This window comes from Notamacropus eugenii, chromosome 3 (genome assembly GCF_028372415.1).
Source record: "Notamacropus eugenii isolate mMacEug1 chromosome 3, mMacEug1.pri_v2, whole genome shotgun sequence".
Lineage (NCBI taxonomy): Eukaryota > Metazoa > Chordata > Mammalia > Diprotodontia > Macropodidae > Notamacropus > Notamacropus eugenii.
The window spans coordinates 434,220,624-434,245,535 of record NC_092874.1 but is presented as its reverse complement, the minus strand read 5'-3'; the positions used below and the strand labels follow the sequence as shown (position 1 = coordinate 434,245,535).

Sequence of the window (24,912 nt, the reverse complement as noted above, 5' to 3'; positions counted from 1 at the left end):
TATTTTCCAATTATTGAAAATTCAGTGAATTTTCCACTGCCCCATATTACTTCTCAGGGAGAATTCAAAACAAATTTAAAAAAACCTTTTCCTGATCCCAAAGCCTCTGTGACAGGTTTGGAAAGACCTGCTGGTTTAGTGATTGATTAAAAAACTAGAGCCAGGATCCCAATGTTGCTTGCTGGACCTCAAGATTGGCATCACCAGCAGGCAACTCCCCAGGATGGAAGAAAGATCCAGCTTGATTCCAGTCAGCCCCAGCTCATGCCGTGCTAGCATTTGCAAATGGGGGCAGCAAAAGGGACTTCTAAAGGAATTTAAGTCTGTGGTTAGTACTTGTTATTTTAAGGAAGACTGGTGTGCATCAAAAAAAGGCACAATGGACCAGATGTTAGAGGCCTTGGGTTCAGATTCTGGCTCTGTCCTTTACTGCCTCTGTGACCCTAAGCAAGGCACTCAGTCTCACTGTTAGTCTCTTATTCTATAGAATGATGAGCTTGGACTAGATATGAGGTCCCTTCCAGTTCAAAATTTCTCTGATTCTGTTTCCTCCCCGAGAAAGTGGGCATAATAATATCTCAAGCCACTCTAGTATCACTGCCAAGAAAATCCCAAATGGGGTCACTGAGAGTTGGACATGACTGAAAAGCTCCCCACCCAACAATAGTATTTATAATTACAAAACATTTTGCAAGCATTTTCTCATTTGTTCCTCTCAACAACCCAGTGAGGTTAGCAGTGTTGACAGTGTCACCTCCGTTTGACAGATGAGTGATTGACAGATGAAAAAATAAGTTCATAAAGGACAGTGGGCAAAGTCATTTTCTCTCTCTCACTTCTCATCTGTAAGATGAGGGTATAGAATAGAAGGCCTCTATATATGTAGAGAGACATAAACACACACGCATGTATACATGTATGCACACATATGTACATGCTTATAAGCACATATATACATTAAACTTTAATAGCTTAACTTATTATTTAATTTTTAAATTTAATTTAATATTATTTAATAGCTTAAGCTATGCTAAGACTTTGGGGATACCCTGTATATGTAGCAGGGCTCAGGCTGAAGTTCAGGCTCACCAGACTCCATGACCAATATTCTTTCCGCTTAATGCCTGATCACCTTCCTTCTGTGGTTCATTGTAAGCCTCAAATGAGATCATAAGCTTGTTAATGAATCAAATGAAGCATCTATTTATTAAGAAATTCTATTAGCCAAACACTATCCTAAGTATGGAGGATGCAAAGGAAGAAGAAAAACAAAATAAGAAACAGCACCTGTCCTCAATGAGCTTATGCTCTAATTGGGAAGACAACATGTTCACATAGAACATGTACAAGATCATAGATTGTAAGGTAGAAGGTATTTGAGGCCACATGGTTCAGTCCTTTATTTTACAGACCCAGGGAGTGTAAACTGACTTGTCTTAAGTAAGCCATAGAGCCAGAATTTGAACCTGGGTCCTCTGCCTACAAATCCAGACCCTTTTTCTACTATATCCTGAGTTGAAGGCTATTCAAAAAGCTTAAAAGTGTATCAATACAAGATTTTATTATAATCATTACTGGCCTGCCTAGACGGTGAGGGTCTGCACTCTTTGCTCTTGATCTATCTTACTCCTCCCAAACCCACCTTTTGCCTCCTTCTAACCTCCTCCCCATTACTGCTTTACTCAACTTCTTCATGTTTCCCTTTTATGGGCAAGGTTACAGAAAGAGGGCTGCTATGACCAGTTCTCCACATAAGAGAGAAGACATAGCAAGGTCAATGCACACACATTGCCTCTCCCTACAACTGAACTGAATGGTTCCTTCATACACCAAAGTCCAGCATTTCAACCTACGCACACTTTACTGGCACTTTACAGTGACCCCAAGCCAGACTCCAGACTCTTAGTTTGGCCCAGAGTCAATCCAAGAGCCAGGGTGGTTCCCCAAAGGTGCTGTCTGGACACATCAGCAGAACATATTCTTAGTATGACTTCTTCCATACTAGGATGATCTCTGACCCCTTAACTACCAAGCTATTCCCACTGATTTTGCTGAGAGCATTAGCATTTAAATATGTCCAAAGAAGTTAAGCTTTCCCTCTCTGAAGGTCAACATGAATAAGCCAGAAAATTGGGTATTTGCATCCATCTCCCCTTTTCTCATAAAGGATATACTGTATTCATCGGCGTCTGTATGTGGCATTAGCAGAAGGTGGGAACGTGAGTGCCTAGCAACCCTGAGAATTCTGAAAGAGAGGTGGAGAGGAAGTGATTCCCATGTAATTATTCACTCCTACAAAAGCTGTTGTCAGGTAGATACTGGAAACACGGCTGTTTCATTCTTCTCCTAACCCACTTTTAATCTTTTGAGAATCTCTCCCACTAGAGAGGATGGAAAGAAAGAATTTAATTCAGCCATTTTATTCCTGGCCATATAAGTTATGTTTTCTCCCTAAGTTGTAAGCTTAGCTTACAAAAGTTGTGTTGCGCTATCTCTCTCTCTCTCTCTCTCTCTCTCTCTCTGTGTGTGTGTGTGTGTGTGCGTGCGTGTGTGTGTGTGTTTAAGAAAAGGAAATGGGAAAAATAACCTTGGATAATAGACCCCAAAGAGAAAGGTAAATCATGTCCCCCTGCTTACCATTTTCCATTTTCAGTTGCTTTCTGCTGATAGCTTCCACGTGTGGTATTGGGTCTGGATTTTCTATTGGCCATTTCAATAGATTTGCTTGGCAAGACTTTGGGACCACAAGATGCTCTCAAATTGAACAACAACAAAAAAGTTGGCTGCCTTATTCAGGACTTGGTGCCAGGGGTGAGAACCAGAGACTTGGAGAATCTTAGGAGTTGGAAAGGACCTTAGAGACTATCTATTCCAGCCTCCCACCAACTCTAGGAATCCCTTCTGCAACATTCCTAATGAATGTTCATCCAGCCAATCTCTGCTTGGGGGGATGGGAAGGAGGTTTAGAGACTATAAGCACCATGAGGGCAGGGACAGGTTGTAATTTGTATTGCCTTCAGTACCTAGTTTTCAATAAATCCTTGCTAAATGAGTGGGTAATCAAAAGACTTCTGAAAATAATAGAATGTTAAAACTGAAAGAGATGTTAGCAATTAGTGGGATAGTTCTGATAGTGAAAAATGAACCCATGGTACACATCCCCATAGAGGGAGCATTCTAATGGTAATCTTCATAGGAAATTGCTTCTTATTTTTTGATCCTACTCCATATCTTCTAGCAAAAGGGGGGCACAGAGTGGTCACTCAATAAATATCTATAGATTCTTTGATTGACAGAAAATCACTTGATGGACCAAAAGCTGATGAGGCTGATTATATTTATATTAAAGGGTTTGGTCAAAGGATGATGGGATCATAGATTTAGAACCAGAAAGGAAATTAGAAGCAATCAACTCCAACCCTATCACTTTACAAATGAGAGAAACTGAGACACAAAGAAGTGTATGCTCAATGTCATACAGTGAATGTCTGAAATGAGATTTGAATCTAGATCTTCCTTACTCCAAGTCTGGTCCTCTATCAACTCCATTTCTTCTGTTTTGTTGTGGGGTGTTTTTTTTTTGCCATTTCCTGATTTATGAATTTTCTTCTTCTGTTCTCTAAAAACAAATTGTAAGTGGATGTGGGTAGGAAGCAGATTATAGGATACTAGAATTTATAGGATCTTACAAATTATCTAGTCAACCTCCTTTATTTTACAGATGAGGAAACTGAGACTCAGAAAGGTTGAATGACTTTCCTAATGTCATCCATTAAGTAGCTGAGTTAGAATTTGTGCTCAAATTAGGATAATAGAGTGATAAATCAAGTGGCGATAATACTCTGCCATCTTCTCCCAGTCTAGTGATCCTCCATTTCACCAGAATAGAGCTGATGACTCCTATCTCATCCAAACTCTGTGAACAATCAAGAAGCCCAAGTAGGTCCTACATGTCCAGGACCCTGGGAGGATATAAAGGGAAGGAGGACAAAGATGCTGTTTGTTGTAAGAATTCACAATATCTACTGTATCTAGCCTGGTCCAGATTCAATAGATTCTGGGATCAACTTTCTGCCAAGTATGCTCAGCTCCCAAATTCTGCTCAGTTCACCCATGCCTGCCCTAAGCTCCTTGCCATGGACTGACAAGCATTTGCATTATCTAGCTGGCCCCAAACTCCCCACTGTACACTCTGGTTCTTTCCTGTCACACCATTGCATATACTTCATGTTCGTTTCATTTTACCTTCCTTCTCCCTTACCCCATCATACTTTCTTTGGGCAGCTAGGCAGTGCAGTGGATAGAGCACTAGTTCAGGAGTCAGGAGGACCTGAGTTCAAATCTCACTTCAGACACTTGACACTCACTAGCTGTGTGAATTTGGGCAAGTCACTTAACCCCAAGTGCCTCACCCTGGGTCATTTCCAGTCATCCTGATGAATATCTGGTCACTGGATTCAGATGGCTCTGGAGGAGAAGTGAGGCTGGTGACCTACACAGCCCTCCCTCACTCACAACAAAGTCAAATACAAGCCATGTCATTATTTCTCTGATGGTGTGGTCTTCTTTGGCAACAAAGGACGAACGCACACACATCATACTTTCCACCTCTTGTTGTGGAAGTGGAAATGCAATCAACAAGACATGTCCATCAGTTGCTCTATAAATCAACACATCATCCGTGAATTTCCAGACCGAAATACCCCTCCTTGGCCACATTTCTCATTATGTCTGGTCATTTCCAATTAGAATGTAAGCTTCTTGAGGTCAGGAACTATCTTTCTAGTTGCATTTATATTCTCATCTTTTAGTATGGTAATTAGCACATACAAAATGTGTTCAGTTCCAATTTATCTGGTGTACCTTGTATATATCTTGTTTGTTCATTGTTTGCAAGTTGTGTCCTCCACTGGACAGTGAATTCCTTGAGATCCAGGACTCTCTCTCTCTCTCTCTCTCTCTCTCTCTCTCTCTCTCTCTCTCTCTCTCTCTCTCTCTCTCTCTCCATATCTCTATCTATCTATCTCATCTGGTATATATAAATACTCTCTTCCCTAATTCCCCCTCCCACCACCTCCCCTAGTAGTATGTAAGTTTCTTAAGACGAGAGATCATGTCATTTTTATGTTAGTAACCCTTAGTATCTTTGTTTCAGGGTGGCCTTTCTCAGCATTCTCCTAACCATGTCATCCTCATCCACCTCCACCAGAACCTTAGACTCTGATAAGTGATCTTTTCTCTTATCATGGCAGGGCCCAGGTCTCTGAGTCACCTCTCCCCAGGAATTTCTTCTCTCTCTCTCTCTCTCTCTCTCTCTCTCTCTCTCTCTCTCTCTCTCTCTCTCTCTCTCTCTCTCCAGTAACTGACTTGCCTTGTACCCCCTTTAGAATTGTAAGTTCCTTGAGGGCAAGATCTGTCTTTGACTTGCATTTGTACCTCCAGAATTTAGCACAGTATTAGTCACATAAGAACTTAATAAATGCTTTTATTCATTCATTTATCTTTTCATGTAAATTGTTGTTTAGCCATGCTATGCCCCCAGTTCTGTGCTTGTGCAACCGGTTTTATCCCATTCAAGTGTACATTTCCATGTATTAAATTTCATCTTACTGGATTCCATTCATGGTTTTAGTTTCTTGACATTTTTTTTTTTTTTGGATTCTGACCATCATATGTGTTGACTGTTAGGTCCTAGTGGGACATCTTGGTGTAGATGTATAGTAGAAACTTGGGAATGCAAATCTAGAGTATAAGAGAGACATCAGGACTAGCCATAGAGACTTGAAAGGTGACAGTTAAGTAGGCCAATGGAAGAAGATGAGAAATTGTTAAGGAAGAGAATATAAGAAGATAAAGGAAGGGACAGGGGAAAAAGGAGAGGGAAGTGAAGGGAAAGGATGAATGAAGAAGAAATAGCGTCTTGGATTTTGGCAGAGGTCAACAGAAGACAAAACAATCTTTGCTCTTAATGGATCTATCTAATAAGGAAAACAAGCCAGGAACAAAGAAGTATGAATATATGAAGACCTGAGTTCAAAAAGATCTTGTCACCTTTATCCATGTGACTATTGACAAGTCATGGCACATCCCTGAGTCTCATTTTCCTAATCTATAAAATGAAAGTGTCACAATGTATATTTCATGGTTCCACTGGATGATTGTAAGAATCAAATGAGATTTTGACAGGGAAGTAATTCATAATTATAAAGTGCTGTATCAATGTAATTATTCTTATTCTCTTTATAGTACCACAAAATTTAAGATTGAAAGGGACCTTAGAGATTATCTAGTTCAATCCCATAATTTTTCTACAAGAAAACAAAGATAACAGGATTCAAATGATTTGCCCAAAGTCACACAGAAGTACATAGCAAAGCCTAGATTTGAATTTGATCTCACTCCCAGTCCATTGCTGTTTCCACCACAGACCTTATGAAGAATCAAAGGCACCCTCAGAACAAGCTACAGCAAAATTTGCTGTTGTGAAGTCCCATTGCCTCCTCAAAGCAAGATGGAAAAGCCAAGCTTTCTCTCTCCCATCTGGAGGGCCGCTCTGATCCTCTGTTCCATTCCCATGCAGCTCAGTTCTGTAGCTTAGAACTGGAGCGACCCTGGAATGTGGACAGGCCAGGGCTCTGACTGCTGAAACGCCCCCCATTCACCAAGTAGAGGTACAGCCGAGGGAACAGGGAGTGACCCAGCTGCTGACCTAGCTTCCGTGGTTATTGGGGTTTGGGTTTTGTTTTTCAACTTTTGTGGTTGTTTTTGAGAACTAAAAAGGCCCTTCTTTTTTCAGTTGACCTGTGCTGTGTGCAGTTTTGCAAGTGCCCAATCCTGTGAAACAGCTTGTCTGTCAATGAGTTTCTGCTACCCAGTTTTTCTCTCTTTGAGAGGTAGTCGGCCTTATTTGATTTAGCGTGACAGCCCCGGAACCATTTAATCCCCAAGCAATAGTCAAAGCTTCTGATAAACCACAAAAAAATATTAAGCATCTCTCAAGACCAAAGCCTTCTTCAAAAAAACATAAAGCTCCATCTCCATAATGTGGTTTGACCTTGGGCAAGTCACCTCTCTTTCCAAGCCTCAGTTTCCTCAATTGTTAAATGGGGACAATGGATCAGATCAGACCTGGGTTATGGAGAGAATTCAGAATGTCCGTGAAATTTGTTGGAAAAAAACGCATCTTTATTTTCACTAAATTTGTTTTCCTTTGTAGTCTTATTACACGTTGGCAAGTTTATTTTATGCATTAAAAAACATTATTCTGAAAAGAAACCCATAGGCTTCACCAGACCATCAAAGGGGGTCCATGATCCATGTAAAGTTAAGAAGCCTGGACAAAATGATAGCCATTCTGTGACTTTGGGTAGGTTCTTAGGGAGGGATTTTCTTTACTCAGCTGACCAGTTTCCTTCTCAGCCTAGACTATTAGAGGAATTGAGCAAACTCTTCTGGACTTTTACAACTATCAGTGCTCAAGTTGTGCCCTGATACGGAAGACATTAATGGTATGTCTGTCAATGAGCTGAGTCAGTTATCTGCAGCTATTGTAGAAGTTTCCTGTTGGATTTTTTAAAGACTAATTTTTTCAGTTAACAAGCATTTATTTTCTTTTTCTCCTAGATCCCTCCCCCTAGTAGAGGAAGAAAAAAGAAAAGAAAAACTCTTGTAGCAAATATGGATAGATAAGAAAAAGCAGTTCCCACAATGGTCATGTTGGAAAATGTATGTCTCCTTCTGTCCATCACCTCTCTCTCTCTCTCTCTCTCTCTCTCTCTCTCTCTCTCTCTCTCTCTCTCTCTCTCTCCTTCATTAACGTTAGCTCCTCTCCCTGTGTCCTTAATCCTATCTCTCTTCCAGACCTTATTCCCACAATTTTTCCATCCCTCTTCACTCTTTCTCTCTCTACTGGTTCCTACATACTCTACCTACATCTGCCCACTCAGGTCTACCCAGTCCTAAATATGTATTTCCTGAGCCATCTAACCCATCCGTTATCATCCTATCTCTCTCTTCATCTTCATCGTTAAACTGCTGGGAAAAGATTGTCTAGACCCTAAGAAGTTGCCTCCAGCTCTACTTTCTCACTGCCTCCACTCTGTTCAGTGCCTTGCAATCTGGCTTTTGTCCCTACACTACTGAATCTGTTCTCTCATAGAGTGCCAATGACCTCCTAATGAACAAAATTAACTTGGGTTTCTTGGTTCTATTCCCCTACAATATTTAACACTATTACCACATTCCCGCCTAATGGGAATTCTGCATTCCTTGAACATGAGCGGCATCAAACTTGCTTGGTTCTCCCCTTGCTTCTCTCACCACTCCTGCTCTGTCTCCTTCATTTGGTCCTCATCCTGTCCCCAAAGTGGGCCTCCTCCCCAAGGTTCTACCCCATTCCTCTTCCCTTTCTACAGAGTTTCTAGGTTCTGTCCCTCAGCAATCCCATTCAGTCCTATAGCTCTCATTTCAACCTTTGGAGGAAAATGATTCCCAAATGTCTGCCCTAGCTCAGACCTCTCCCCTGAACTCCAATCAATCAATCAATCAACAAATGCTATTTTAAATACAGCTATGTGCCAGTACTACAGATCCTTTTCCCTAGTGGACATTTTTGACTAGATGTCCTATAGGCACCTCACACCCAGTAGTCTAACCACTGTGCACCTAGCACACAGTAGGTACTTAATACATGTTTGTTGACTGACTCATTTAAACTTCCAAAGAATCTCTTACATCTGTCTGGATTTTCTCTATTCTTATGAACACCTCCCTAGTCCAGAACCTCTTGCCTACACACACTTTCTCATTGATCTCCTTTGTCAAGCCTCTCCCCTCAGATTGAGACACAGGTCAGATCATGTAACTCCCCTGCTCACAAAGATCAAGTGATTTGTACTGTCTCTAGGATAAAATAAGAAATTCTCAACTTAGCATCTAAAGCCCTTCATGATCTGTCTCTAGCTTACCTTCCCAAACTTATTTCATATTACTACCTTTCGAGTGCTCTTTGGTCCAGTCAACCTAGGCTGTTTGCTGCTCCCCACACATGGTATTCCATCTCTCACTTCCGTACCTTTGCAAAAGCGGTAGCCCATGCCTGGAATGCCCTTCCTTGTCCCTTTTGCCTCTTCGGATCTCCAGCTTTCTTCAGATCTCAATTCAAGTGCCGACTCCTACCCTGACCTCCTCCGTTGTTGGCATCTTCCTGACTTGAAATTACATTGTATTCACTTGTCATCTACTTTGTATTAACTTTCTTGAATACATTGTTTTCACCCATAGAAACATAGAATTCTTCAGGGCAACGATTGTTTCATTTTCATTCTTGTATCTTTGGTGCCTGACACAAACTACACATTTAATAAGTGTATGTTGAATGAATAAATCCCTTTTTGTGAGTGAATCTGACCTCTCTTCAGAACTTCAGGTCTACATCTCCACTTTGATGTTCCACCAGTCCCTTAAACCCAAAACCAAAACCAAGTTTATGCCCTAAACCCTTCCCTCTGAGTTAAATGGTTCTGCCAGGAATAACCGTTGCTCAGCTAGTCTCCCATTTTTCTCAGCATTAGTCATAATTTAGAGTTAGAAGAAATCAGAGAGGCCATCAAGTTCAACCTCCTCATTTTACAAATGAGTAAACTGAGGCATAGAAATGTTATGCTATTTTACCAGAGTCTTATAGTAAGTACCTGAGGCTGAGAGCTTCCTCAATCTAAGTACAGTAGTTAATCCGTTACGCTACGCTTCCTGCACTCTTGTCTTTGATTCTTTCCTCTTTCCTCTTCCTCACTTCTAATGTTATAGTTTTTTCTTTCACATCCACGTCTTTCTGTTTCCATTGCAACTACATAGGGGCCCTCATTACTGACCACTTTAAGTATCAAAATAGGGTTCTTCAAAATGACTTTTTCCCCCTTTATTTTCTCCCCTTCCAATCCACATTTCACATCCCAGCTACATTAATTAAGTTTTCTTATGCATTAATTCTAGTCATGACACTCCTCTTCTTAAACATCTGTGGCTCCCTGTTGCCCATTCAGTAAAGTTCAAACTTATTTGCCTAATATTCATAGTTCTCCATAGCTGGATAACACACCTTTCCAACCCTATTTCATATAATTCTTCTCCATATACTTATTCTATACTGTAGCCAAATGAGGACTGCTGGCTATCCCTTAAATAGGTGATGACTTTTTACATCTTGCAAGTGTCTCCTTCCAATAATTTTTCTTTTGCCTAGAATGTATTCCCTCCCCTATTCTGACAGTTAAACTTTGACTGATTCTTTAAAGTCCTACTCAAATGCCTCCTTTTCCAAGAAGTCTTCTGTGACTGGCCCCTTGTAAATAACAATTCTCCCCTGCTGTCCTCAATTCTAAATCCCTCTAGATCACATATAATATTTTATGTCATAGCTACATCTTTTTTGTTTCCTAACTCCCCTACTAAATTGTAAGCTCCTTCACAGCAGTGATTGTGTCTTATTTAAACTTTATATATTCTGTTGTACCTGGCCCAGATCTCTGCATACAGTAGATGCTTAGTGAATAATTGTTGCTGAATGAATGAGTGTATGGCAGCATTGATTACAGAGAAAGGAAAATATTCAAATTAATGTATAATTGATGTTCCTGGAAAGTAGCAATTTATCACTGGATGTGACAAAGCAGTGACTTGCTGGATAAACTGCATTCACACTGGATTCATACTTTAGTTAAGGTTTGGACTCTCAGTTCCTTTCCAGTTCTTAAAGTTCTATGATTCATTACGAAGCCAGTTAAAATTAATTGAGACGCTTGAGTTATTAAACCAAACTAAGGACAACGCATTTGATTTTTTTTAAAAATGGATTGGTCTACTATATGAATGTTTCCCAGTTATGCTAGCTGGTTCCCCAGAAAGACAATCAAGCAACACAATCTCCTCATTTGTCCCCTCCTGTCTCATTCCTCCTCTGCTATGACTCCTGTGGTCTCTCTCTGCAGGTCTGGGTAGATGCTGGAACTCAGATATTTTTCTCCTATGCTATCTGCCTGGGATGTTTGACAGCACTGGGAAGTTACAACAATTATAATAACAATTGTTACAGGTAAGTCTCATATATTACTCCCAAACTGAGCCTCAATCATAACACTTTTGTGGTACGAGGTAATTTTCAGATACCTCAGTGAAGGCTGAATTTTCTCACTCTTGTGGGTCAATGACAAAGATGACCTTAATCAGTTGCTCTGTCTCTGAGTTCCTCCAGTTTCTGAGTTTGATCGAAAGGACATGGGACTGAGCTTGAAGGGAGAGTGTGAGTGACATTTCAACACCCTGAGTCCAAGGAATTGCTTGAGTATAAGGAGTCATCCTCTGGATTCTCTCCTGAAGGATACATAGGCAATTTGGAGAGGAACAATTTGTGCTGGGAAAATGTACCAACTGCCTTGGGAAATGAGCCCTCTTCAGTCTCCTCCATGGTCAAGTGTGACGAAGTTGATGCTGCTTTGTAGACAAAGAGAACTTTAGGAAAGTGGACATTATTGACTTCATGTAACATAGGACTACACCTGTCATGGTCAAACCAAGAACAGTGACTGAGCAGCCTCCACCATTGATCTCTCTTGCAACTTTTTTGGATAGTTCCTAACATTTCCTGTGTGGGATGCAGCAGGGTAGATGTTAAGTGTCCATCAAAATCATATTAAAACTTTGAATAGACACACAATAGATTTCTTTGGGAAAGTTTGGGGATTGAAGATTACTAATCTAGCTAAATCTTGCTTTTTCTCAGTTTAGTTCAACTCAATAGGACACTTAGTGTTATTATCAGTAAATTATAAATATAATAAATCAATCATGTAAATATAACATTAATATATTAATAGTGAAATAAATATATCATAGTAATAACAAAACAAATTAAAAGTAATAATCATAACTAAGATTTATATAGTACTTGAAGATTTACAAAGTACAAATATTTTCTCATTTATCCTCAAAGTAGCCCTCAAAGGCAGGTGCTTCTATTATCTCCATTCTACAGTTGAATAAACTGAGGCAGAGGTTAAGTGACTTACTCAGGGTCAAATGAGAATTTGGGGCAGGATTTGAACTCAGGTCTTCCTGATTTCAGGTCCAGCACTCTATCCACTGAAGCACCTGGCAACATTGTGTGACTACCCACAAAGATGAATAAGAGGGAATCCTCTCCCTAGAGGAAAGGTTTTTAACCCTTTTTTATGTCCTAGTTCCCTTGGGCAGACTGGGGAAACCTCCCAACATCTTCTGAGAATAATCATCTGAAATGCTTAAGGTTAAAAACATAGGATTACAAAAGCATTTAGAATGGATTCAGTCCTTTTGGGGGAAGTAGGATGGAGACAGAGGTGGGAGAAGAGGAAAGGAGAAAAGGACATTACTGTCTTTTGATGTCTTGACCATGAACTGGCAGATTCTCTGGCTCTAGTCTTTTCCTTTTACATCCTCCAAAGATTATGATATTCCAAGAATGAGCTAGACCCAACTGTTCTGCCCATGTGGCTGTCCTGTCTCTTCCTTTCACAAATATTCTTTGGTCTTTACAATCCAGGGTCGACAGGCAATGCCCCTTCCTGTCATTTTCACTTATTTGAATGGAATTGTTTTTCTTCCATTATTCAGCGTTATAATGCTGGGTGTTAGCAGGAAAAAGAGCAGATCATTCAAGTGCAAAAGAATCAAGTGAGGCATGTTCTCTGGGGAACGGGAGGGGAGGGCTGCAAGGGGGAATCCATGTGGTAAAAACAAGAGAGCCATAAAAATCTATTTTTAAAACCTATTTGGTTTAATAAAAAAGAAAAATGCAAAAAATGGAAAGCCATCGTTTTTCTTATAGAGCAGAACAAATAGGAAAACTTCATAATGAAACAATATGAATGAACAGAATCAGATGTGACATTATCATTTGAGTTCAATGACTGGAAGTTACTTTAACTCTGTAGGGTGTGACTATAAAAGTAACATTAGTGAGTTAAAAAAAAAATAACCTATCCCTCCTTCACGCATCCCCATTTCTGTTGACCATTCCCATTACCCTTCCAGGATCATGATTCCCATGTTTCTCTTTGGCCTCAGAGGGCAGAACCAGGAGTAATGAGGAGGAGTTGAGGAGGCATCCAAGTTCACAACCTTGGAGTCATTCTTGATTTTTTCTCTCTCCTTTACTCCATTGCATCCATGAATTGCCAAGTCTTCTCTATATTACCTCCTAGATCTGTCCCCGTCTCCCAACTCACACAGCTTCTATTCTTGATCAGGCTGTCATCATTTCCTGCCTGGACTATTGTAATAGCCTCCTCCCCATTCATCTTCTGCCTTCAGTCTCTTCTTTCTCCAACCCATCCTCTGCACAGTTGCCAAATCATATTCCTAAAATATAGATCAGGTCATGACACTTTCCTATTCAAGAAATATGTAATGGTTCCTTACTGTCTTTAAGGCAAGGTGTGAAATAATCAAGCCAGTGTTCAGAGCTATCTCAGTCTTATTCCTACCTATCTTCCCATTCTTGCTGCATATTTTACGCCCCATCATCTACTCTCCTTCCAAGACAAACTCTTCCACTAAGCTATTTCTCATATACAACATTATATTTTCCACCTCTGTGCCTTTGCACATTCATGCCTCCCCTCCATTCTGACATGTAATTGCTCTCTGCTTCTGCCTCTCAGAATCACTAGCTTCCTTCAAGGCACAACTTTAACACTACTTGAAACATTTGCCAATACTTCCAGACATGAGCATTTTCTCCCCTTTAAAATTAATTTATATGGTTGTGCAAATCTATTTCATATTTGCTTACTTGTACTCATGCTCAATCCCTGAGCACATTGCAAGGGCCTTGAAGGCAAGATCTATTTCATTTTTAAAAAATCTCTAGCATGAACCTGAGGTATTTAATAATAAATGTTTGTTGGATTGAGTTAAATTAACAACCATGGCAGAATTTAGACCAATGAGTGTTGTTCTTCAAAGTCATCAATATCAGAGATAGTACCTTATTTAGTTGAGTTGCTTTGGTACAAAGCATTTTGGGGCATCCTCTTTTGGGAATCAAAATCAGAGAAATTTAGAACTGGAAAGAACAATGAAGAAATCACCTACTCCAGTGATTTGAAATAATTTGTCTACTGAATATTTTGAATCTTGAAACATATTAATAGGAGCCTATAAAATGCAATTTGGTGTGATCTGGGTCTCCCAGATCTGTCACTGACTAGCAATATGACTGGCCACAAGTCCCTTCCCCTCTGTGAGACTCAGTTTCCCCATTTATAATAATGGGGTCAAACTTGATTCTCTGCAAAGTCCCTTTTAATTCTAACTTCCTACCAACTCTGTGAAGTCATTTTGGATAAAGGGAGGGGTAGGGAAATTTGGGAGCAAAATAGAGAAATTAAGTCTTTTTATATTTAAAAATTACTACACATGATAAGTAGATTAGTAGGATACAGACACAAGAGCACCTAACTACAGATTTGATGGTTTTGTGCTCTCATATGTTTCTATACTTCCTCTTATAATATCTAGTAATAATAACATACTTTCCTATAGTGCCAAAAGTTTACAAAGTTCTTCCCTTATTACAGCTCTTTGAAGGAAGTAGTGCAAGTATAATTATACCCATTTTGCAGATGTAGAAATGGAGGCTCAGAGACATTAAGTGACTTGCCTGTGAGCTCACACCTAGCGAGTATCAGATATCTCCCTTCTATGGAGAAAGCTGGGGCTACTGTATCTGCATGCCTGTCTCACAATCCTTCCATTTATCTATCCAGCAGACTATTTAATTTCATCCTTCTACAACAGAAGGTAAATTTCCAAAGTTTCACTGAAAAACCAGAATTTTTGCTTCAGCCAAAATATTCCATGAACAAGACCATTCAATGTAGACCTTACCAAAGTAAAGCTCTCCTTTGTAACATCAGTAAGAACCAGCACATCATAGTCTTAGGGGTAAATTAATCTGCCACTTCCTGTCCATATCATGTATGTGTGGGAGGAATGAATTAAAAAGATTGTAAAAGAACCATGTTTTCAGAGGAAACTTTAGTTCAGGGTTACATACCACTTAACTTTATGCATGAGTGTGTTTGTAGCTTATGAATTTTTAATAAGAGGTCAAAACACATTAGAAAGAAACTCAATGATTCTGCTACTCCAAACCCCTCTTTTTTCAGATGAGGAAACTGGGTGCCAGAGAGGGAAAGGGACTTGCCAAAAGGTTCAGTTAATTATTAACTGAGCTGGGAGCAGGAACTAGGTCTCCTGATGTGCAGTCCAGGGTCTTTTTCACTATTCTATGCTGGAGATACCAAATAGCTACAGTAGAAAAAGCTTTGGGAATTAGGAGACCTGGGTTCTGCCAAAATTATCTTATCAAGCCCTTAGCAGACCTTGAAGTACTACGTAAATGCTATTATAATAATTGTTGTTGTCACCTTTATTATTGTCTTCCTGAAGCAAAAATTTGACATTTTCTTCCTCAGGAAACCTCAGTGTCTCCCTATAGCCTCCAACATAAATTATAAAGTTCATAACGAGTCATTTAAAGCCTTTTACAATCTGGCTTCAGCCTTCCTTTCCAAACCAGTTGCGCATAGTTCCGTTTATGAACTCTATGAACTTGGAACTCTATGTTCCGCCCCCAATGGCCTCTTTGCTGCCCCCCAAACTCAACTCTCTACCCCGCCCCACCTTTACCTTTGTGTACAAGCTACCCTGCCTTCCTAGCATACCCTTTTTTTCATCTCTGCTTCTTAAAATCCAGAAGAACAATAGCTTTGCCATATTCCATAGGAAACCTTTTCTAATCCTCCTAATTGTGAGTGTTGCCTCCCTCTTCCTCAAATTATCTTGTATATATTTATCTAGTTACATATTATATCCTCTCTGTCCTTCCCCCACCCCCATCCCCAGCTCCTTAAGAACTGGGACTTTTTTTTTTTTTTTTTTTTTTTTTTTTGCCTTTCTTTGTATCTCCGGTTCAGTGCCTGACACAAAAGCTTACTAAATGCTAGCAGATTGAGTGATTTGCTCCTGGAGGAAAGGGATTGTTTTCATTTTGTGCTTGTGTCCCAGAATGGAGCACAGTGCCTTGGGTATAGAAGATGCTAAATAAATGCTTTTTAAAAATTGAATTGGATTGAATCGATTCTTGGTCAGGAGCAAGAAGATTAGTCCAGGATGGACAAAGCCAGAGAAAAGAGCCTTTCAGGAGCTTGGGGGCAGTTCCTTCCTTTGCTCCAGGAAGAGGTTCAAAAATGATCCTACCAACTACAAGAAAAATAAGATTGTAGGTTCTGGGAGTGTATAAAAACAAGTCCAATCATCTAGTCCAACTCTGGGAACTTGGGTCCTGATAGGCTAAATGACCTAAGATCACTCTGCCATGTTAAGTAGCAGAGCCAGTATCCAACCTCAGTGTAATATGGTAGCCAAAAAAACAGCTAATGAAGTCTTGGGCTCCATTAAAAGAGGCACAGCTTCTAGGAATAAGGAGGTAATCATTCTGCTGTTCTCTGCCCTGGTCAGATCTCAAATGGAGGAGCGTGTTCAGTTCCAGGAACCACATTTTGAAAAGGATAAGGAGAGGGTAACCAGGAAGGTGAAGCACCTCAAATCTATGCTTTGGGAGGATGCTTTGAAGGAACTGGGGTGTTAACCTAAGAAGTCTCACAGAGGAAATGTGACAGCTATCTTCAGTTACTTAAATGGTGGTGGTTGTGTTGTTTGTCCTTTGCTCTTGGAGAAGACCATGACATCAGGAAGGTGATGCCATGACTTGCAAGTCAATTGCATTTAAGTGAGGGAGGGCTGTGCAAAGTCACCAACCTCGTCCAGAGCCATCTGGGTCCAGTGGCAAAATATAGATCAATACAACTGGAGATGGCCCCAGATGTAGTGGGAGACCTTGGTATTGTTGAGCTAAGGTCTTTCCCAGGTCTCAGTTTGACAGAGGCAAGGCTCATTCAGTGATTAGCTAGGTAAGAAGTTTGGTCAAGAATGGCCTCTTTTACCTAATCAAAAAATAAACAAACAAACAATCTGGGAGGGGAAGATCCTCAGGGTTTCCAGCCAAAATGGAAACAAATGTTATTTGCCTTCACTCTGAGAAATCAGGCTCCAAATAATCACCAAGTTGGGCTTTGGCTGCGACATCAATCAGTGAGAGCCTGATTTGGGTTCATGGCATGGTCCTAGAGGTTTCAGTGATCAAAATTTACATTCCTTTGGGGAGAGCACATACTGGTTAGGGTATGACATCTTATGTGAATAGAGGGAGAGGAAAGGCAAGGCAAGGGAAAGGAAGGGAGGGAAGAAGAGAGGGGGGGAGGGAGAGAACAGAGTGGGGGAAGGAAGGGAGGAAAGGAAAGAAGGAACTCTTTTTACCAAGTGGAACTGGCCAGTTGGGTCCCCAGTGGGGCAGCTTGTACTACTGATAGGCTGTTTATCCTTGATCTTGAAGAGGACCATTTGTTTTGGTTGGCTCAGAGCAGAATTAGGGGCAGCAGATAGCAGATGCAAAGAGGTCAATTGCAGCTGAGCTAAATTTCCCAACAATTGGGATTCTGATTTGGATTGGATAAGGGTACCTCGGCCCCATTTCACCCCTAAAATTCTGGGATTCTGTGACTCCAGGCAAATGCTTTCTACTCCATCACAGTGTCTCTATTCTGACCTTCTCTACTGTCCTTGCCTTGCACCTCAAATCCAGAACTCCAGTTGTTTTTTGAGAAACGTTTCTCTAGGCTCATGGACAGGGCTGCTAGCCCATGTCATTCAATCCTCAGGTCTTTCCTTACTCACTGTGATGGTGTTTCTGGCAGACATGAGTGCCTGAAATCCAAACATGGAGTGAAACAAGACAGAGTCACTGCATTTACTCTCTTGCTCGCCTCCTGATTCCTTCCCTTCACTTTCATTTCCAACACAGCCTCTGCCTGTGCTGAGTGGCGCAGCTTCCCATGGGGAGCAGCTGCCGTGAGCTCAGATAAGCTCTCTACATTGAGGGCTGGCAGGTCACTTAAAGACCCCTATTTCCTTGCAGCAATCAAGTTCCTCTCTGTCACTATTTCAGGGAAATGGCTTCTCAAAGATGGAATCCCTGGCCTTGGGGATTTGCAATAATGAAGAGCACAAGAACATTTCTCCATCAGTAATCATTGCTGATTATCCATTACCCTGAAGGCCTCTTTCTCAGAATTATGCCTTCCTTCCCCTCCCTACATCATTCTCTCATCCCTCCCACCTTGAGTTCCTAAGATCATAGATTCAGAGCCATTAATTCCAACCACCTCATTTTATAAGTAAGGAAACTGAGGCATAGAAGGGTTAAGTGACTTATCCATGTCACACAGCTAGTAATTATCTGAGGCAGTATTTGAACCCAGATCAGCTGTGGGTAAATTACTTACCCATCTCTCAATCTCAGGGTCCTCTGTAACATGAACATGATTATAGAATCAGAGAAGGTTGAAATTCTCTGAGCTCTTTGGGGTGATTTCCTTTCCACTCACAGAAATGAGATCCTAATGTCCATAATCTTGTTTGTGTCATGGGCCCCGTTAGTGGCCCATGGGGAAGCCTGTAGACCCCTTTTCAGAAAATCAAAATTGTAATGGAAGAAATAGCTAATAATTTAGGGAAAATAAAGATTCAGATTTTTTCCCATCCAAGTTCATAGACTTCCTGACATCTGTCCATTTTCCTTTGAAAGTCTGTGGACCCAAGTTAAGAAATATTCTAATGTGTTTTTCCTGACCTTGAGCAACCCATTCCCATAATTCAAATAAGAAAGCATGTATTAAGTGACAGGTCTGTGCTTGGCACTGCGCTCGGTCCTAGAAATGCAAAGACAAGAACAAAACAGGCTCTGGCTTCATGGAGTTCACATTCTATCGTGGGAAAAAACATACCCATATAAGAACATAAAAAATATATAGGAAATAAATACAAGGTAATTTGGAAGATCTGGGGAGGCACTCGCTGTTGAGAAATCAGGGAAGTCTTCCTTTAAGAGAGGGTATATGGACTGAGTTTTGAAGCAAACAAGGGTTTCTAAGAAAAAAAAGTGAAGAGAGAAAGCATTCCAGGCATGAGAAGACAAAACATGCAGATGGGGATGTCAGAGATGTAACACCGTCCATGAGGAACAACAAAAGGCCAGTCTGACTGGGCTCTAGAAGGGCTGTAATATCTTCTAATTCTGTGTGATGACAGTGATTCACGTTTCTATAAGAAGTTGCAGCTTCCCTGAGCTGAGTATCACCATCCCCATTTTAGAGATGAAGAAATGGAGACCATTAAAAGAAGTGATTTTGATTTTTCCCAGGGCCACCCAACAAGTAAGTGTCAGAGTTAGGACTGGAACCCAGGTCTTTTAGTGCTAAGCCTAGGGCTTTCCCCCATCCCCAACTCTACCCCAGCATGCTAAATAGTGTCATTGACAACCATCGGGAATTCTAGTTCCCTCTTAGGGTGGTCGAGCATGGGACTTTCCTGATTGCTTTTTTCTGGTTTCACATGGTCCCCAGTGAGGATCAGGTGGAACTGACCTCTCTCCCTTGTTGTTGCTGGTTGTCTCTGCTCCATTTTGATAGTTTTGAGATTCAGGGGAATGCCGTGTTCTTGGGCAAAGCTTTGAATCTTTCTTAAACTCGAGGGTACTTCTCTATATAGTGGGAAGAGCATTTGTTTTTATTCTCATTTGTTTACTGGGAAGTTAGAGCAATGAATCTAGGGATCAGATGACTTGGCCCTAATTAATTAAATTAACTAATTTCTTCCTCCCCATGTGACCTTGGGCAAGTCCCTTCACTTTCTGAACCTCAGTTTCTTCGCCAAATGAGAATCACATCAGCCTTCCCTCCCAGGGTTGAAACCAGGATCAAATGACAGCTCTTTGTAAATTAACCTGAAGTCTCAAGAAAATGTAGTCTTATTATCACTAAATATGGGAAAGAGACTAACAAAATATGAAATGCTGAGGAAACGGTGTTATTTTGATGGTCACAGTCTGCCAGAAAGCAGAAGATTGTTGCTGTCCAGCATAGTGGAGATTAAAAATAATAATAACCAACATTTCTATAGCACTTACTAAGTGCTTCACAATTATTATCTCATTTTGATCCTCACAAAAACCCTGGGAGGCAGGTGCTGTTATTATCCCCATTTTATGGGTGAGGAAACTGAGGCAGACAGGCATTAAGTGACGTGCCCAGGGTCACAGAGCTAGTAAGTATCTGAGGTCAAATTTGAACTCAGCTGTTCCTGACTCCAGGCCTGTCTCTTCCATATACTATGGCACCATCTAGAGGCCCATACAGAAGAAAGGGCTAGACTTGGGAGTCAAAAGACTTTAGTGCAAATCTCCTCTCTGATACTTTTTATATGTTAAAAATTTAGAGCTGGAAGGGAAGTTAAAAGCCATCTCCTCCAACCAGTTCATTGTACAGATAAAGAAACTGAGGCCCAAAGAAATAGAATGATTCACCCCAGGTCACACAGGGAGTGAAAGAGTAAGGATTTGAACTCAATTCTTCTGATTTCCTAATACTGTGGTCAAGTCCCTCTGAGCCTGATTCCTCATCCAGAAAATGGGAATAACACCATGTACATTACTTGATAAAACTATTGTAAAAAGTCCAGTAAATGGGAATAGCACTGCATACGTTACTTGACAAAACTGTCATGATGAAAGTGCTTTTTGTACTATGGAGTGTTACCTAAATATGAATTGTCCTTATTACCAACCTATTCACCAATGAGTAAAATTGGCGCCTCCCTACGTGGAGCAAAGTCTATACTACTATGTCCTGAAAACTGTCCAGTGCCGTCCTGTGTAAGGTCTTCTTCCTTCTCTCCTCCAGAGACTGCATCATGCTGTGCTGTCTGAACAGTGGCACCAGCTTTGTGGCCGGGTTTGCAATCTTCTCTGTCCTTGGCTTCATGGCATATGAACAGGGGGTACCCATTGCTGAGGTAGCAGAATCAGGTATGTTTGCCTAGAGGAGAGGAGAACCATTTGACTTTTCTCTATTTGTTTCTTAATGTATTGATAAATTCTGTTTCCAAAGTGATCATTAACATCCTCAATTGATACCTCCCAACCAGTGAAACCAAAGGCAGCTAAAGGCACAGTGACTAGAGCTCTGAGCCTAGAGTCCAGAAGACCTGAGTGCAAATCCAGCTTCTGATATTTCCTAGTCATAGGACCATGGGCAAGTCACTCACCCCTTCTCTGCCTCAGTTACCTCAACCCTACAAAGGAGATAATAGTAGTATCTACCTCACAGGTTGTGAGAACGAAAGGAGATAATATTGTTAATACACTTACTATGGTGTCTAGTACATAGAAGGCATTTGATAAACACTTGCCCCCCTTCCCCTTCCTTCTCAACTAAATAGGAAAAAAAAGTAGTAAAGACTGACAAGGTATGCTACCTTTTATCTTAAGAGGATGCCATTGTTTATAAGAAAGGATCTGTTCGGGGTAGCCAGGTGACACAGTGGATAGAGTATCAGCCCTGGAGCCAGGAGAACCTGAGTTCAAATCTGGCCTTGACGTTTACTATAGTTGTGTGACTCTGGGCAACTCACTTAGCCCTGATTGCCCCTCCCCCCAAAAGATGTGTCTTTTAACTTGAATAAACTGATGATGAATGATGTATATATGACATATGCACTGTATATACACACTTACACACATATATGTATATATATATGTATGCATATATGCACATACATACAGAGAGAGAAGAGTGGGGCATGGGTATACATGTAACATTTTAAAGTTGACAAAGAATTTTACATACATTATCTTATTGTGGTAAAATCGATTGAATGCTGGACTTGGTCTGGGTTCAAATCTACCCCCCCATACTTACTAGCTGTGTGACCATAGGCAAGTCAATTAATCTCTCTGAGCCTCAGTTTCCTTATCTGTAAAAATCAGGATTTGGTAACTGTAGTACCCATTTCACAGGATCTTCGGGAGACTTAAATGAGAAAATGTGAAACACTTGGCCCACTTTGAAATGCTATACAAACAGTTGATAGTCATCAAGCATTTATTAAGCATTTACCATGTGCCAATACTAACCTCAAAGAAAAGCAAAACATCTCCTTCCTTGAGGACCTTATATTTTAATGGGAGAGGAATCCTATAAATAATAGGTACACAAAAGATACATGCAGAATAGACATAAAGGAAAGTTTCTCAGTTTTGTTTAGGTTTGATTTTCGGTTTTTCACTTGGTCCTAGCCCCTGATTTCATTGGCAAAGAAAACTCCCAATGAGGAAACCCTCCTCCAATTCAGATCAGCAAGTACTCTGCAGCTTACAGTCTTAGAGAATTGCCTTGGTGCCCTGAGATGTTAAATGACTTGCCCAGGATGACATAGCCAGTGTATGTCAGAGGTGGAACAAGAAGCCTAAATTGTGGCTCTCAGCATCTAAGATTCAAAGCCGGAAAGGACCTTAGCATTCAAGCCCAATGCCCTCATTTTATAGATTAGGACAACTGAGGTCTTGGAGGTTAAATGACTTTCCCAGGGTGACACAACAGGTGATTATCCGAAGCAGGATTCAAACTCAAATCTCCCTGATTCTACCCATTACACTATTATGTCTTTCACCAATGACCAGCATTACCATCACCTTCCTCACTGACACCACTACCACTATCATCTGGCACAATGATCCAACCCCCTCTAAGAACTAAGGACAAAGCTGAGGTCTGGAAAGAGGACTCAGATCACACAGAGAGTTAGCAATAAGATCTTGGATTAAAGCCCCAAGCTCCAAGCTCTATTCCTTCACTATACATCTCTGCCTTCTTCCATTCCTCCTGTCCTGCACAGAGTACACACATCTGGAAATGCTCAAAAGCCAATCAGTCAATCAGCATTTTAAACATACACTATGCACTGTGCTAAGTGCTCAAGATACAGAAAAAAAGGGGCGGGGGGAAACAATCCCTGCTCTCAAGGGTATCACAGTGTAATGGAGAGAGACAACACACAACCAGGTCTATAAAAACAAAAAATATACAGGATACATTGGAGGGGCTAGGGTTAATTACAGAGGGAAGGCAATCAATTAGGAAATAAAGTGAAAGAGCCCAAACCTGGAAAACACCACAAAACGCACACCAGGAGTAGGAGATCTGTGCAGGCAGGAGACAAAAGCCTCACTGGGGATTCTCACCTCCAATGTTGCCAACAGTTCTTCTCCCCACTGGGTGGCGCCATACTACCAGCTTTCTGGGCATCATTTAGCTCTGGGTAAACAAGGAGATAACCCTCCTGGGTTCCATTTAAGAAAAGGAAATATAATCCTCTGCCCAAACAAAGTCATTTCATTCGGTTCGGTCCATTACACAGTTAAGAGACATGTGCTGATGGAGCTTTAGACTTTCAGATATTAGGAACACATTCTAATTCATCAGAGATTTGGTTTTTTTCAAGTGTGATCTTGTTCCCTCCAGCTCTAAATTCTTTCATTCTAACTGGATGGTGAAGAAGTGCTAGCATAAGGCAAAGATTTGATTGGGTGACCCCTAAGGCGCCATCCAGTGTGAAGATTATAGGATTCCATGAATAGCCAGCCTTGAGTGGAATTATAGTCGTATTTACAGAGAGGACATTAGTGCCGGAGCCCCTAGGTATAGGTCTTCTTTCCATAGCTAACCTATTAAGAACCCTCTCCATCACTGCTTTTCTGCCTTTCTTGTGCTGAACTTGAGTCCATGCTTTCTGCCTCTTGCTCCTGCACAATTTCTCTTTGTAAGATGGAGAGAAAAATGGAAATGCATAGAAGACATTCCAAAATTCCACTCACTCTCAAGAAATTGACTAAAATTAGAATCTCCCCATCCCCCTAAAGGAAAAGGAAAAGAAATGAAATAATTAGGAGCATAGATTTAGAGCTAGAAAAGACCTCATGATTTATTTAGTCACAAAATCAAAGCATTTTAGAATTGCAAACGTCCTTGGTAAGCAGCTAGGTGGCATAGTGGATAGGATGTCGGAGTTAGGAAGACCTAAATTTAAATCCTCCTTTGGACACTTAGCTAGTTATATGACCCTGGGCAAGTCATTTACCTTTTATGAGACTCAGTTTCTGTACCTTTAAAGTAAGATAAGATTATCTCACAGAGTTGTCATGAGGATCAAATGAGATAAGTAAAGTACGTTGCAAATCTTTACAGTTTTACATAAATGCTATTATTATTATTATTAGTATGACCCATTTCAAAAAAGAATCCATTCTATGACATGCCCAAGTGACTGTATTTTGCCTTTCTTTGTATTCTCAGCCCTTAGTGCAGTGCTCCACACACAGTAGGTGCTTAATAAATGAGAGCTGACTGCTCAAAGACTCCAAGGGGAGGAGCCAATGGGTTCCTCCCAAGGCAGTCTGCTCCACTTCTTTAATTGTTAATTGTTTAATAACTTTAATTGTTAAGTAGTTTTACCTTTTTAAGACTAGTTCCACCACCTTGCTTTATAGATGAAGAAACTTAAAGTCAAAGAGGTTCAGTAACTCACCCAAAATCCAATAGGTAGGTTGTAAGTGGTAGCTATAGGGATTTCATCCTCCATCTTCCGAGGCTGGATCCAGGGCTCTTTCCATTGTGCCATACCTTATGTCCCTCTCCTCTAACCCATAACTATCACATCTCAATCTCCCAAACAAAAGCAAGAAACTGAAATCAAAGCTCAATCAGTCATCTGGGAAGATAATTTCTTATCACCTCCTCCCCACTCCCCACTCCCAGACCTATATTTGTTCCTTCTCATTATTGTCAGCAGCTTGGCAAGAACTGCTTGGTGTCCCTGACTGGGGTAAAGGGGGCAGCTCTGTGGAAGGTACCTGGGGGA

General features: G+C 40.8%; 1 protein-coding gene across 2 annotated transcripts in view; it reads left to right on the top strand.

Annotated features, from left to right (window-relative positions):
* The window catches only part of SLC6A11 (solute carrier family 6 member 11), a 173,976-nt gene that overhangs the window by 126,111 nt on the left and 22,953 nt on the right, over window positions 1–24,912 (top strand). For both annotated transcript variants that reach the window (XM_072598488.1, XM_072598487.1), the window contains 2 exons: window positions 10,989–11,092; window positions 20,898–21,022. In XM_072598488.1, coding sequence (XP_072454589.1) covers window positions 10,989–11,092; window positions 20,898–21,022 — 229 coding nt within the window. The remainder of the gene's footprint in view (window positions 1–10,988; window positions 11,093–20,897; window positions 21,023–24,912) is intronic.